This window comes from Symsagittifera roscoffensis, chromosome 4, assembly GCF_963678635.1.
Source record: "Symsagittifera roscoffensis chromosome 4, txSymRosc1.1, whole genome shotgun sequence".
NCBI classification, from domain to species: Eukaryota; Metazoa; Xenacoelomorpha; order Acoela; family Convolutidae; genus Symsagittifera; species Symsagittifera roscoffensis.
Window position 1 is genome coordinate 29,336,996 of NC_087065.1, and position 16,400 is coordinate 29,353,395.

At 36.9% G+C, this 16,400-nt stretch overlaps 1 protein-coding gene across 1 annotated transcript in view; it reads left to right on the forward strand.

Annotated features, from left to right (window-relative positions):
- The window catches only part of LOC134844836 (E3 ubiquitin-protein ligase HECTD1-like), a 97,540-nt gene that overhangs the window by 57,348 nt on the left and 23,792 nt on the right, over window positions 1–16,400 (forward strand). The window contains exons 3-4 of the mRNA XM_063861652.1: window positions 9,504–9,770; window positions 10,052–10,609. Of these exons, the coding sequence (XP_063717722.1) occupies window positions 9,504–9,770; window positions 10,052–10,609 (825 nt within the window). The remainder of the gene's footprint in view (window positions 1–9,503; window positions 9,771–10,051; window positions 10,610–16,400) is intronic.

A 16,400-nucleotide genomic window follows, 5' to 3' on the forward strand; every position in this document is an offset into this window, starting at 1 on the left:
TTGATCTGAACGGACAGATGGATCATTCAGAATTTCCTCCTGATAGAGCTGTCCTGTTGTTCCGACTTTCGTAACGAAAGTAACGGAATATTTGTGCTCGGGGTGGGTTTTTTCTTCAGACAAGTTTTGACTTTTTAACTTGAGATTGACGGAATTTTCTACATCATTCAAAAGGTATTGTTGTCCTGAGCTCAAAATTGAAAAGGTATTTCACCTGTGATCATTTTTCGTAAAGTTACGGGGATTCAAAGTTTGACGTTTTGGCCAAATTGGGACAGTTAACGCGCGATATTTCGCGCTATTAACGCGTAAGCGGAGATTGAATCCGTCTTAGAAAGCATTCCAAATTGTTGAAGGAAGCTTAATTGTAATAAGTGATTTGTTAATAGGAGCGAAATCTAGCACTCTGTTTTTTATATGGCATGTGGGAGATACTTTTTACAAAAAATCTCAAATTTTAATTTTATAAAATTTATTTTTTCTTGTTATTACTGCTCCATAGACCTCAAAAGGCAGTCGGAACATTCAGGGCTTTGTTATTATACGAGCAGTCTATTTGAAGCTCTTCGAAAGTTTGAAGCATTACAGGTTTCTTTAAAAAATCCAGTTTTTTTTGTTTCCTTGTTTTTCTTAACTCTTTTTCCAACTGTCTGTTGGCTATTTTTCAATTTTTTGACTGTCAAGTTTTTTAAATCTTATAACTAACCAGGCTTTCACGTATATTTTTTGACTTTCAGAGGTATTCGGTTTTTTTTTGCTTTTGTCAGAGAATTGGTCACAAATCTGGGATTTTGGTAGAGGGAAGGCAAGCTGTGGGAAGCTCACCTGAATAGTCGGTGAAGCCCAAACTTTTTAACAGAAAAAGTAGTGGCACTCAGAAAAGTCGAATTTTCGTTTTTTTTTACCTGCTTCTGGAACTTATGGTGTTTCACAAAAACTACCCTCCCGAATCTGAGTTTTCAATTTCACTCTAAAGGACGCGTTGTGACAAAATCCCCTGCGCAAGCTGTTACGCCCAATTTTCTTAGTTTTGGACCTCGGAAAAGTCGAATTTTCGATTTTTTTACCTGTTTTTGAAACTTTTGGTTTTTACCGAAAACAACTCTCCCAAATCGGAGTTTTCAGTTTCAATCCAAAGGACGGATTGTGAGATATTCTCCTGTGTAAGCTGTGACGCCCAGTTTTTTTGTATTAAAAGTTTTGGACCTCGGAAAAGTCGAATTTTCGATTTTTTCTTACCTGCTTTTGAATTTTTTGGTTTTTTCCGAAAGCTACCTTCCTAAATCTGAGTTTTCAGTTTCAATCTAAAGGACGGGTTGTGAGAATTTTCCCTGCGTAAGTGGTTAAGACCAATTTTTTTTGCAATAAAAGTTTTAGACCTCGGAAAGATCGATTTTTCGATTTTTGACCTTGTTTTGAAACTTAAAGGCTTTTTTCGAAAACTAACCCTCCAAATCTGGGATTTTGGGTTCAACAGATAGAACAGGTTGTGGGAAGGTCTCCTGCTCAAGCGGCTACGCCCAATTTTTGTAATGCAAAATATGGCCCTCAGAAAAGTCAAATTTTCAATTTTCAGACAGTTTTTTGAAATTTTTTAGGCTTTTCTCAAAAACTAACATCCCAAATCTGGGATTTTGAGTTCAGGGGATAGAATCAGTTGTGGGAAGCTCCCCTGCATTAGCGATGACGATCATTTTTTTGCGAAAAAAGTAGTGGCCCTCTGAAAAATCGAATTTTTGATTTTTTGATCTTTATTGAAATTTTTGACTTTTCTCAAAAGCTACCCTCCCAAATCTGGGATTTTGGTTTCAACGTTTAGAAAAAAAATGAAATGTTGTGGGAAGCTCGCCTGAATAAGCGGTGAAGCCCAAATTTTTTCAAAACAAAAGAAGTGGCACTCAGAAAAGTCGAGTTTGCGTTTTTTTTGACCGGCTTCTGAAACTTTTACTTTCCCGAGAACTAATCTCCCAAATCTGAGTTTTCACTTTCAATCTAAAGAACGGGTTGTGACAAAGTCCCATGCGCAAGCTGTTATGCTCAACTTTCTTTGCATTAAATGTTTTGGACCTCAAAAAATGCGAATTTTCGATTTTTTTGACCTGCTTTTGAAACTTCTGGTTTTTCCCGAAAACTACCCTCGCAAATCGGAGTTTTCAGTTTCAATCCAAAGGAAGGATTGTGAAAAATTCCCCTGCGTAAGTGGTTACGCTCATTTTTTTTTTAATTAAAAGTTTTGGACCTCGGAAAAATCGATTTTTCGATTTTTGATCTAGTTTTGAAACTTTGAGGCTTTTCTCAAAAACTATCATCCCAAATCTGGGATTCTGGGTTCAGCGGATAGAAGAAGTTGTGGGAAGCTCCCCTGCATAAGCGATGACGATCAATTTTTTTGCGAAAAAGTAGTAGCCCTCTGAAAAATCGAATTTTCGATTTTTTGATCTTTATTGAAGTTTTTGACTTCTCAAAAGCTACCCTCCCAAATCTAGGATTTTGCTTTAACTTTATAGAACAAAATTAAATGTTGTGGGAAGCTCACCTGAATAATCGGTGAAGCTCAAATTTTTTTGAAACAAAAGAAGTGGCACTCAGAAAAGTCGAATTTTCGATTTTTTTTACCTGCTTTTGAATTTTTTGGTTTTTCCTGAGAGCTACCCTCCCAAATCTGAGTTTTGAGTTTCAATCCAAAGGACGGATTGTGAGAAATGCCCCTGGGTAAGAGGTTAAGCCCAATTTTTTTGCAATAAGTGTTTTAGACCTCGGAAAGATCGATTTTTCGATTTTTGACCTAGTTTTGAAACTTAAAGGCTTTCTTCGAAAACTAACATCCCAAATCTGAGATTTTGGGTTCAACAGATAGAACAAGTTGTGGGGACGTCTCCTGCTCAAGCGGCTACGCCCAATTGTTTTAATGCAAAATATGGCCCTCAGAAAAGTCAATTTTCAATTTTAAGACCGTTTTTTGAAACTTTGAGGCTTTTCTCAAAAACTAACATCTCAAATCTAAAAGAAGTTGTGGGAAGCTCCACTGCATGAGCGATGACGCTCCTTTTTTGCGCAAAAAATGTTGGCCCTATGAAAAATCGAATTTTAGTTTTGATCTTGATTGAAAATTTTTTGACTTTTCTCAAAAGCTACCCTCCCAAATCTGGGATTTTGGTTTCAACGTATAGAAAAAAATGAAAAGTTGTGGGAAGCTCACCTTAATAATCGGTGAAGCCCAAAATTTTGTAAGAGAAAGAGTAGTGGCACTCAGAAAAGTCGAATTTTCGTTTTTTTTGTACCTGCTTCAGGAACTTTTGGTTTTTCACGAAAACTACCCTCCCAAATTTTCATTCCAAAGACGGGTTGAGACAAAATCCTCTGCGCAAGCTGTGATGCCCAATTTTTTTGCATTAAAAGTTTTGGACCTCGGAAAAGTCGAATTTTCGATTTTTTTACCTGCTTTTGAATTTTTTGACTTTTCTCAAAAGCTACCCTCCCAAATCTGGGATTTTGGTTTCAACGTATAGAAAAAAAAATGAAAAGTTGTGGGAAGCTCTTCTTAATAATCGGTGAAGCCCAAACTTTTGTAAGAGAAAGAGTAGTGGCACTCAGAAAAGTCGAGTTTTGGTTTTTTTTTGTACCTGCTTCAGGAACTTCTGGTTTTTCACGGAAACTACACTCCCAAATCTGAGTTTTCAGTTTCATTCCAAAGACGGGTTGAGACAAAATCCCCTGCGCAAGCTGTTACGCCCAGTTTTTTTGCATTAAAAGTTTTGGACCTCGGAAAAGTCGAATTTTCGATTTTTTTACCTGCTTTTGTATTTTTTGACTTTTCTCAAAAGCTACCCTCCCAAATCTGGGATTTTGGTTTTCAACGTATAGAAAAAATGAAAAGCTGTGGGACGCTCACCTGAATAATCGGTGAAGCCAAATTTTTTTAATAGAAAAAGTAGTGGAACTCAGAAAAGTCGAATTTTCGTTTTTTTTTGTTGACCTGCTGGAACTTTTGGTGTTTCACGAAAACTACCCTCCCGAATCTGAGTTTTCAATTTCACTCTAAAGGACGCGTTGTGACAAAATCCTCTGAGCAAGCTGTTACGCCCAATTTTCTTTGCATTAAAAGTTTTGGACCTCGGAAAAGTCGAATTTTCGATTTTTTTGACCTGTTTTTGAAACTTTTGGTTTTTACCGAAAACAACTCTCCCAAATCGGAGTTTTCAGTTTCAATCCAAAGGACGGATTGTGAGATATTCTCCTGTGTAAGCTGTGACGCCCAGTTTTTTTGTATTAAAAGTTTTGGAACTCGGAAAAGTCGAATTTTCGATTTTTTTGACCTGTTTTTGAAACTTTTGGTTTTTACCGAAAACAACTCTCCCAAATCGGAGTTTTCAGTTTCAATCCAAAGGACGGATTGTGAGATATTCTCCTGTGTAAGCTGTGACGCCCAGTTTTTTTGTATTAAAAGTTTTGGACCTCGGAAAAGTCGAATTTTCGGTTTTTACCTGCTTTTGAATTTTTTGGTTTTTCAACTCGGTACAACTCGGTACTTTTTTCACTTTTTGCCCATTTTTTCGGTAATTTTCAATTTCCTCAAAAACTACCCGTTCAGATTTGGGATTAAGGGTTTAATCGATAGACCAGGTTGTAGGAAACTCCCATGCACAAGCGGCTGGTCCCTAATTTGCTTAGGGGAAGAGCTATAGACTTAGGAAAAGTCACTTTTTTGATTTTTTTGCCTATTTTTTCGGAAATTATCGATTTCCTCAAAAACTACCCATCCAGATTTGGAAATAAGGGTTTAATCGATAGACCAGGTTGTAGAAAACTCCCCCGCACAAGCGGCTGGTCCTTAACTTGCCTAGGGGAAGAGCTATAGACTTAGGAAAAGTCACTTTTTTGGCCTTTTTTTCGGAAATTATCGATTTCCTCAAAAACTACCCATCCAGATTTGGGATTAAGTGTTTAATCGATAGACCAGGTTGTAGGAAACTCCCCTGCCCAAGCGGCTGGTCCTTAATTTGTCTCGGGGAAGAGCTGTACACTTAGGAAAAGTCACTTTTTTGACTTTTTTGGCCTTTTTTCAAATCTTTCCGATTTCCTCAAAAACTACCCGTCCAGATTTGGGATTAAGGGTTTAATCGATAGACCAAGTTGTAGGAACTCCCCCCCCCCCCCCCTACACAAACGGCTCGTCCCTAATTTGTCTAGGGGAAGAGCTATACACTTAGGAATAGTCAATTTTTTTTATTTTTTTGCCTATTTTTTCGGAAATTATCGATTTCCTCAAACTACCCATCCAGATTTGGAATTAAGGGTTTAATCGATAGACCAGGTTGTAGGAAACTCCCACACAAGCGGCTGGTCCTTAACTTGCCTAGGGGAAGAGCTATAGACTTAGGAAAAGTCACTTTTTTGACTTTTTTGGCCTTTTTTTTCGGAAATTATCGATTTCCTCAAAAACTACCCATCCAGATTTGGAATTAAGGGTATAATCGATAGACCAGGTTGTAGAAAACTCCCCCGCACAAGCGGCTGGTCCTTAACTTGCCTAGGGGAAGAGCTATAGACTTAGGAAAAGTCACTTTTTTGACTTTTTTTGGCCTTTTTTCAAATCTTTCCGATTTCCTCAAAAACTACCCGTCCAGATTTGGGATTAAGGGTTTAATCGATAGACCAGGTTGTAGGAACCCCCCCTACACAAACGGCTCGTCCCTAATTTGTCTAGGGGAAGAGCTATACACTTAGGACTAGTCAATTTTTTGAATTTTTTGCCTATTTTTTCGGAAATCATCGATTTCCTCAAAAACTACCCATCCAGATTTGGAATTAAGGGTTTAATCGATAGACCAGGTTGTAGGAAACTCCCCCGCACAAGCGGCTGGTCCTTAACTTGCCTAGGGGAAGAGCTATAGACTTAGGAAAAGTCACTTTTTTGGCCTTTTTTTTCGGAAATTATCGATTTCCTCAAAAACTACCCATCCAGATTTGGAATTAAGGGTTTAATCGATAGACCAGGTTGTAGGAAACTCCCCCGCACAAGCGGCTGGTCCTTAACTTGCCTAGGGGAAGAGCTATAGACTTAGGAAAAGTCACTTTTTTGGCCTTTTTTTCGGAAATTATCGATTTTCCTCAAAAACTACCCATCCAGATTTGGGATTAAGTGTTTAATCGATAGACCAGGTTGTAGGAAACTCCCCTGCCCAAGCGGCTGGTCCTTAATTTGTCTCGGGGAAGAGCTGTACACTTAGGAAAAGTTTTTTTTAAAGTTTTTTGGCATTGGAACAAAGATTCAATATACTTATTGTGTGTATTTTTTAGACAATGGAATCCGCTATGCTTACGTTTTCTCGCTATTGCTTGGTGCTATTGGCTTTGTGTTCAGTTTTTTTGTATGGTTCGAAGAAGTCCAACGAGAAGTTGCACGAGTTACGCTATTTCTCTTTAATCAGGTCGGTTTGTTCCAGAACGTTTTTGTGATGTCAGTTATAGTCAACATATTATAGTCATATTTGCAATGCTTGGACAAAATTTAATTAATTCGAAAATTAAAGAGTCGTTAGAAAAATGAAAAATACTTTATTTCATTAATGTTAGCTGGTTTGTGAAACACACATTTCACTTAATTCTAGTGAATAATTATTCACATTGTTGAAGCATTGTGCATATGATTTTGTTTTAAATATATTTAGCATGTAACCATGATTGATACGGTTTGCCTTGTCGCACTGTGAAAGGCCCGTTTAATGGGAGGTCATAAATCACTTAAAACATGCGCCAATCGATCAGTACGACACCATTGTCATCTTGTGTGGAAGCAATGATGTATTGAAAATGTCACCTGATGCGCTCATAGATCAATTCAGAGGTATCATTAAAAATCTGTACCTCTCACTTTAATCATTTATATACTTCAATTCTAGTCCTCAAAGGTGTATTAGAACAACGGGGAGGACGATTTTTTGTATGATCTCTCCTCCCCCGCCAGAACGACGTCTATCGGGCGCGGGCAGTCCTTCTAAATAGGGAACTTAAAAAGTTGTATGGTTCCGAAAACGTTACCAATGAATGCATAAGCTTCTCTTTCACTTTTTTTGCGTAGGAAGGGCGCTATCGACTTGAGAAACCTGAAATTTTTAAACAATTTTAAAATAATCAATATTGAAATAATCAAAAATAATTTCAGCTGGGCCCCTAGTTCCCCTGCGTAAGTGGTTACGCTCATTTTTTTGCGTTATAAGTTTTGGACCTCCGAAAAATCGATTTTTCGATTTTTGACCTAGTTTTGAAACTTATTGGGTTTTCTCAAAAACTAACCTCCCAAATCTGGGATTTTGGGTTCAACGAATAGAAGAAAATGTGGGAAGCTCCTCTGCATAAGCGGTGACGCTCAAATTTTTTTGCGCAAAAAGGTGTGGCTCTGATAGGTCGAATTTTTGATTTTTTGACCTTTTTTGAAATTTCTTGGTTTTCTCGAAAGTTATCCTGTCAAATCGAACTCAAAAACTTTCTTTCATTGTGTTTTATAAGAGAACCAATTGAGGTTTTGGGTGAAGCCCAGTTTTTGAAGTTTTCGCTTTCCCTGACTCATCAGTTGAAAAAATTCATAAATTATCAAACAGCTATTTCCAGCTTTAGCTGGCCTCGGGTATGAAAATGCGTGGGATTAAGTTTTTTCTATATCTTTCATTTTTTTAAGTCGTTTTGGAAAAATTTTTCACTTTTTAAAGAAAGTTAGTTTTTCTCGAAAACTGCGATTTCCAAAAAAAGTGGTACCGATAGAAATTCCGCCTTCTCCCCTGTGTGCTTGCATAAATCACAGGTCTCTCTGCATCTTACCCCTTCGAAAAAGTGTGTTGGGAATTTATTGACTCAACCTTTTGGATTTTTTTTACACCTTGAGAAAACTACCCGCCCTCATCTGACATTTTGGTTTCAACGGATAGAACAGGTTGTGGGAAGCTCCCCTGCATTAGCGGCTACGCCCAATTTTTTTACACAAAAATTATGACACTTCGAAAAATCAAATTTTCGATTTTTTTACCGTTTCTTGAAACTTTTTGACTTCTCTCGACAACTGCCCACCCAAATCTAATGAGCGACTTTTTAAGCATTTTTCAATCTAAGAAGCTCTTGTAATCACTTCAATTTTTTGAACAGAAATTTGAATTAATTGATGAAATTAACAGGTTTTGAAGTCATTAAATAGGGATTTATTTTTCTTTGCTATAGGTCTGTTTTTGAAATTACCTTTGGCCTTCCTCATCAAAACAAAAATTATCAAACAGGTATTTCCAGCTCTAGCTGGCCTCTAGTGCAAAGGGCTTTTAGGCCATCTAATTTTTCTTCGTAATTCGAAAGTTAGGATTTTTCGAAAATTAATTCAGTATTTTTTGTTTACTTGCATTCATTGACTCTTTTCCAACTGTCAATAAGCTGTTTTATTCTTTGCTGCTGAGGCTTATACAATTTACGATTAGTATTTTATTTTAAAAATGCTCGCCTGCTTGGCACCGAGTTATTTGCCTCATATTACTTCATTGAACGGGTAAAAAGTATTTGCATGTGCGTGCGTACGGTAGGAAACAAAAATTTTGAAACTATAAATAATTTTTCAGCACAAGTGTTCACAAGTATATTTTAGCACAAGTAGGGCTTAAATTTTTTTTCTAAACGCTAGAATACTTTTTTTAGGAATTGATATATCTTTGAAGTAAAACATTCAGCAAATTTATTTCTCAGCGGAATATAAAATTATCTATTGATCCAGTTTTCTGTAATTGGGTTAGTTTTTCAACAGTCTGTTGGCTATGTTTCGTTGTTCAAATCATTTAATAGTTCATCTATTTTCATTCATCCAAGTTCAAGTTTTATTCTTGTTGGAAAGCAATTTATGCTGTTCAAAAGCAGAAATGCAAGTGACGCAAAAAATACAGATGACCTTGTGATTCAAAAGTGTAATTACTTTTGTTTTTCCAGCAGATTTGCCTTTGATATAGCTTTCTCATTTGGTTTAGTTTTATTAAAAAGTTCAAATAATTAAATTTGTTTTTTACAATTTTCAAAAAAATTGCAGCCCATAAGTTTTTTTCTTCAAATACTTCCAAAATGAACAGTTAATTTTCGGTTTTTTCAGTTCATTGAAGTGTTTCCAAATTTATGTGAGCTGTTTGCATTTTGATTTCGATTTTTCACCAAATCAGCAAGAGAAACATGTTCTAGCATGTATTATTGGCAGCAAATAAATAATTTCCAGGTTTTTTTTGTAAAAATTGGTTTCCGTTGTGCATTGAAACCAATTTTGTTGCACTTCGCGTGGTCATCTTGTCTGTATTGAAAACTCATAATTCTATATGCATTACTGTCGTAGCTTGGTTTGTCTGTTTAAAATTGAAAGTTTATTGAAGTTTTTTTCCGTTGGAAGGTGTCAGTCAGTGTGTTCTTGAAGCTATTTCACTTGAGCTTACGTGAAACTCTTTTTGCATGACTTTAATTGATGACATGATGTGCTGTGTTCTATTTAGGAGGACTATGACAGCCAATTGGGTGTGCTGAGTCTGATGGGAGACCTAGGAAGTAAGGCTGAGTCAGGGATAGTGGCCCAATTCGTGAGACTAGGAGTGGCAGAGAGAGTGAGGCGTCTGAGTGCTCTCTATGAAGAAACTACAGCAGCAGCCGCACCAGTGTCAATTGAAGATGAAAACAAGACTAAACAGGACAAAAATGTTGTGCAGAACATAATTGCTGAAGCAGGACCATCAGATGATTCAGAAGTAGATCCTGGAATAGAGGTAGTATTTTGTTTGTTTTCATTAAATAGTGACCTGGGTCCATCGCTGCACATGTGACAATGTAATTGTAAAAATTGTTCATGGTGCCCGAAGACTTTTGTGGACAGTTGGCACAAATCAAAACATACTTGGCATCTCCGGGAAAACTTTAAAACCACATGTTTCACCATAAAATTTATGTTTATGTGATGTAAATGGGCGAATACGTCGAAATGCCTCAATCATTGAAGATATTTTGAACGATGACTGCGCCGTGTATTCGATCCATCTATTTTTTTTAGCTGGAAAGTGGAGTGGCATACTACTGGAAAGATTGGACAGTCATAAGAAGGCCCGCAAAATGCAGCTCAACAGGCGAGATTGAAAGCACAGAAGCATCAAAAGAAACTCAACCCGAATCTAAAGCAAAAGTTAAGACTCAAAATCAATTGAATGTCGATGACAACTCAGTTTACATTTTCAATAGATGGTGTGCAATTCAATTGGCCGTATCGTCTAATGGCTGGTTCAAGTACCTCATGGACAGAAATCTGTACACCATGTATTCAAGTGGCAAGCCCACAATAACCGAAGGAGCAGACTCCAAACAGTTCTCTCGAAAACTGCTCCTTTCGAAGTCCGAAGTAAAGCAATATCAAAAATCAGCAAGTGATAAGAAAACGGCTAATTACAGTGAGTCACAAGGAATTCCATTGTTCAAGGAGGAACTAACGAGTGAAGAGGGACAGGTTGTCAAATTTGGTCCAAATTGGAGATTCGCTCTGAAAGCGGAGACAGCTGATTCGGGAATTCCAACCGGAAACGTCCAGCTACAGATATCAAATGTAGAAGGAAGCCAGGTCAGTACTTCACTACCGTATAACCTTTTTTATCAAGTATGAAATTTTTTGTCCTTATACAGTGCTGATTTAAATTATCCGGACAAAACGAACAAAATTTGAATTTTGAAACGCGTTTTTCTCAAATTGGGTTAAGATTAGACAAAAAGTGAGGAGAACAAAAAAAATTGCTTAGATTTTCACCAGAATTAAGATAGTGCCATTTTCTCTCCGAAATTCTCAACAAAAATTTTACCCCAAAAATGGGTCATTATGGCTTTTTTCACTTAATCAAGAATTACGCTGAAACTATTTTGTTAATTGATAAGCAAAATTTCTTCACAAGAAGCCTCTTACACAGCCCAACAAAGTCTAAGCAGGGTTAAATCTCCATAAACCTGTATAAGAGAAAAAAAATTACTTGATAGTCAATAAATGTGATTTTTACTATCTAAAACCCAGAATTTTTGCTTAATAACAAGTTTTAAACAATTTGCGCAAATTTTTAGAGATAATACCCATCTTAAAGTTTGTTGGGCTACGTAAGGGGCTCACTTTCATTTAATTAAGTCTGCGATCGACGGGGTATTTTCGGCGTAATTTTTGATTCACTAAGAAACCGCAAAATAACCCATTTTTGGGGTAAAATTTTGGGCCCGAACTTCGCAAAACAAATGACACCATATTAATTCTGCTAAAATTTTAAGCAAGTTTTTTTTCATAAGTTTTCACCTAAACTCGACCCAATATGAGAAAAACGGGTTTTAAATTTCAAGTTTAACGCGTTTTGTCCGGTTAATTTAAATCAGCACTGTAATAGACACAGTTTCAACGAAACAAAACTACTGATTTTTTTGCCTATTTTTTCGGAAATTATCGATTTCCTCAAAAACTACCCATCCAGATTTGGAATTAAGGGTTTAATCGATAGAGCAGGTTGTAGGAAACTCCCCCGCACAAGCGGCTGGTCCTTAATTTGGCTAGGGGAAGAGCTATAGACTTAGGAAAAGTCACTTTTTTGACTTTTTTGGCCTTTTTTCAAACCTTTCCGATTTCCTCAAAAACTACCCGTCCAGATTTGGGATTAAGGGTTTAATCGATAGACCAAGTTGTAGGAACCCCCCCCCCCTACACAAACGGCTCGTCCCTAATTTGTCTAGGGGAAGAGCTATACACTTAGGAATAGTCAATTTTTTGATTTTTTTGCCCATTTTTTCGGAAATTATCGATTTCCTCAAAAACTACCCATCCAGATTTGGAATTAAGGGTTTAATCGATAGACCAGGTTGTAGGAAACTCCCCCGCACCAAGCGGCTGGTCCTTAACTTGCCTAGGGGAAGAGCTATAGACTTAGGAAAAGTCACTTTTTTGACTTTTTTGGCCTTTTTTTTTTCGGAAATTATCGATTTCCTCAAAAACTACCCATCCAGATTTGGAATTAAGGGTTTAATCGATAGAGCAGGTTGTAGGAAACTCCCCCGCACAAGCGGCTGGTCCTTAACTTGCCTAGGGGAAGAGCTATAGACTTAGGAAAAGTCACTTTTTTGACTTTTTTGGCCTTTTTTCAAATCTTTCCGATTTCCTCAAAAACTACCCGTCCAGATTTGGGATTAAGGGTTTAATCGATAGACCAAGTTGTAGGAACCCCCCCCCCCTACACAAACGGCTCGTCCCTAATTTGTCTAGGGGAAGAGCTATACACTTAGGAATAGTCAATTTTTTGATTTTTTTGCCCATTTTTTCGGAAATTATCGATTTCCTCAAAAACTACCCATCCAGATTTGGAATTAAGGTTTTAATCGATAGACCAGGTTGTAGGAAACTCCCCCGCACAAGCGGCTGGTCCTTAACTTGCCTAGGGGAAGAGCTATAGACTTAGGAAAAGTCACTTTTTTGGCCTTTTTTTTTCGGAAATTATCGATTTCCTCAAAAACTACCCATCCAGATTTGGAATTAAGGATTTAATCGATAGAGCAGGTTGTAGAAAACTCCCCCGCACAAGCGGCTGGTCCTTAACTTGCCTAGGGGAAGAGCTATAGACTTAGGAAAAGTCTTTTTTTTGACTTTTTTTGGCCTTTTTTCAAATCTTTCCGATTTCCTCAAAAACTACCCGTCCAGATTTGGGATTAAGGGTTTAATCGATAGACCAGGTTGTAGGAACCCCCCCTACACAAACGGCTTGTCCCTAATTTGTCTAGGGGAAGAGCTATACACTTAGGAATAGTCAATTTTTTGATTTTTTTGCCTATTTTTTCGGAAATTATCTATTTCCTCAAAAACTACCCAACCAGATTTGGAATTAAGGGTTTAACCGATAGACCTGGTTGTAGGAAACTCCCTCGCTTAAGCGGCTGGTCCTTAACTTGCCTAGGGGAAGAGCTATAGACTTAGGAAAAGTCTTTTTTTTTTACTTTTTTTGGCCTTTTTTCAAATCTTTCCGATTTCCTCAAAAACTACCCGTCCAGATTTGGGATTAAGGGTTTAATCGATAGACCAGGTTGTAGGAACCCCCCCTACACAAACGGCTTGTCCCTAATTTGTCTAGGGGAAGAGCTATACACTTAGGAATAGTCAATTTTTTGATTTTTTTGCCTATTTTTTCGGAAATTATCTATTTCCTCAAAAACTACCCAACCAGATTTGGAATTAAGGGTTTAATCGATAGACCAGGTTGTAGGAAACTCCCCCGCACAAGCGGCTGGTCCTTAACTTGCCTAGGGGAAGAGCTATAGACTTAGGAAAAGTCACTTTTTCGGCCTTTTTTTTCGGAAATTATCGATTTCCTCAAAAACTACCCATCCAGATTTGGAATTAAGTGTTTAACCGATAGACCTGGTTGTAGGAAACTCCCCCGCACAAGCGGCTGGTCCTTAACTTGCCTAGGGGAAGAGCTATAGACTTAGGAAAAGTCACTTTTTTGGCCTTTTTTTTCGGAAATTATCGATTTCCTCAAAAACTACCCATCCAGATTTGGGGTTAAGTGTTTAATCGATAGACCAGGTTGTAGGAAACTCCCCTGCCCAAGCGGCTGGTCCTTAATTTGTCTCGGGGAAGAGCTGTACACTTAGGAAAAGTTTTTTTAAAAGTTTTTTGGCATTGGAACAAAGATTCAATATACTTATTGTGTGTATTTTTTAGACAATGGAATCCGCTATGCTTACGTTTTCTCGCTATTGCTTGGTGCTATTGGCTTTGTGTTCAGTTTTTTTGTATGGTTCGAAGAAGTCCAACGAGAAGTTGCACGAGTTACGCTATTTCTCTTTAATCAGGTCGGTTTGTTCCAGAACGTTTTTGTGATGTCAGTTATAGTCAACATATTATAGTCATATTTGCAATGCTTGGACAAAATTTAATTAATTCGAAAATTAAAGAGTCGTTAGAAAAATGAAAAATACTTTATTTCATTAATGTTAGCTGGTTTGTGAAACACACATTTCACTTAATTCTAGTGAATAATTATTCACATTGTTGAAGCATTGTGCATATGATTTTGTTTTAAATATATTTAGCATGTAACCATGATTGATACGGTTTGCCTTGTCGCACTGTGAAAGGCCCGTTTAATGGGAGGTCATAAATCACTTAAAACATGCGCCAATCGATCAGTACGACACCATTGTCATCTTGTGTGGAAGCAATGATGTATTGAAAATGTCACCTGATGCGCTCATAGATCAATTCAGAGGTATCATTAAAAATCTGTACCTCTCACTTTAATCATTTATATACTTCAATTCTAGTCCTCAAAGGTGTATTAGAACAACGGGGAGGACGATTTTTTGTATGATCTCTCCTCCCCCGCCAGAACGACGTCTATCGGGCGCGGGCAGTCCTTCTAAATAGGGAACTTAAAAAGTTGTATGGTTCCGAAAACGTTACCAATGAATGCATAAGCTTCTCTTTCACTTTTTTTGCGTAGGAAAGGCGCTATCGACTTGAGAAACCTGAAATTTTTAAACAATTTTAAAATAATCAATATTAAAATAATCAAAAATAATTTCAGCTGGGCCCCTAGTTCCCCTGCGTAAGTGGTTACGCTCATTTTTTTGCATTATAAGTTTTCGACCTCCGAAAAATCGATTTTTCGATTTTTGACCTAGTTTTGAAACTTATTGGGTTTTCTCAAAAACTAACCTCCCAAATCTGGGATTTTGGGTTCAACGAATAGAAGAAGTTGTGGGAAGCTCCTCTGCATAAGCGGTGACGCTCAAATTTTTTTGCGCAAAAAGGTGTGGCTCTCTGATAGGTCGAATTTTTGATTTTTTGACCTTTTTTGAAATTTCTTGGTTTTCTCGAAAGTTATCCTGTCAAATCGAACTCAAAAACTTTCTTTCATTGTGTTTTATAAGAGAACCAATTGAGGTTTTGGGTGAAGCCCAGTTTTTGAAGTTTTCGCTTTCCCTGACTCATCAGTTGAAAAAATTCATAAATTATCAAACAGCTATTTCCAGCTTTAGCTGGCCTCTGGTATGAAAATGCGTGGGATTAAGTTTTTTCTATATCTTTCATTTTTTTTAGTCGTTTTGGAAAAATTTTTCACTTTTTAAAGAAAGTTAGTTTTTCTCGAAAACTGCGATTTCCAAAAAAAGTGGTACCGATAGAAATTCCGCCTTCTCCCCTGTGTGCTTGCATAAATCACAGGTCTCTCTTCATCTTACCCCTTCGAAAAAGTGTGTTGGGAATTTATTGACTCAACCTTTTGGATTTTTTTTACATCTTGAGAAAACTACCCGCCCTCATCTGACATTTTGGTTTCAACGGATAGAACAGGTTGTGGGAAGCTCCCCTGCATAAGCGGCTACGCCCAATTTTTTTACACAAAAATTATGACACTTCGAAAAGTCAAATTTTCGATTTTTTTGCCGTTTCTTGAAACTTTTTGACTTCTCTCGACAACTGCCCACCCAAATCTAATGAGCGACTTTTTAAGCATTTTTCAATCTAAGAAGCTCTTGTAATCACTTCAATTTTTTGAACAGAAATTTGAATTAATTGATGAAATTAACAGGTTTTGAAGTCATTAAATAGGGATTTATTTTTCTTTGCTATAGGTCTGTTTTTGAAATTACCTTTGGCCTTCCTCATCAAAACAAAAATTATCAAACAGGTATTTCCAGCTCCAGCTGGCCTCTAGTGCAAAGGGCTTTTAGGCCATCTAATTTTTCTTCGTAATTCGAAAGTTAGGATTTTTCGAAAATTAATTCAGTATTTTTTGTTTACTTGCATTCATTGACTCTTTTCCAACTGTCAATTAGCTGTTTTATTTTTTGCTGCTGAGGCTTATACAATTTACGATTAGTATTTTATTTTAAAAATGCTCGCCTGCTTGGCACCGATTTATTTGCCTCATATTACTTCATTGAACGGGTAAAAAGTATTTGCATGTGCGTGCGTACGGTAGGAAACAAAAATTTTGAAACTATAAATAATTTTTCAGCACAAGTGTTCACAAGTATATTTTAGCACAAGTAGGGCTTAAATTTTTTTTCTAAACGCTAGAATACTTTTTTTAGGAATTGATATATCTTTGAAGTAAAACATTCAGCAAATTTATTTCTCAGCGGAATATAAAATTATCTATTGATCCAGTTTTCTGTAATTGGGTTAGTTTTTCAACAGTCTGTTGGCTATGTTTCGTTGTTCAAATCATTTAATAGTTCATCTATTTTCATTCATCCAAGTTCAAGTTTTATTCTTGTTGGAAAGCAATTTATGCTGTTCAAAAGCAGAAATGCAAGTGACGCAAAAAATACAGATGACCTTGTGATTCAAAAGTGTAATTACTTTTGTTTTTCCAGCAGATTTGCCTTTG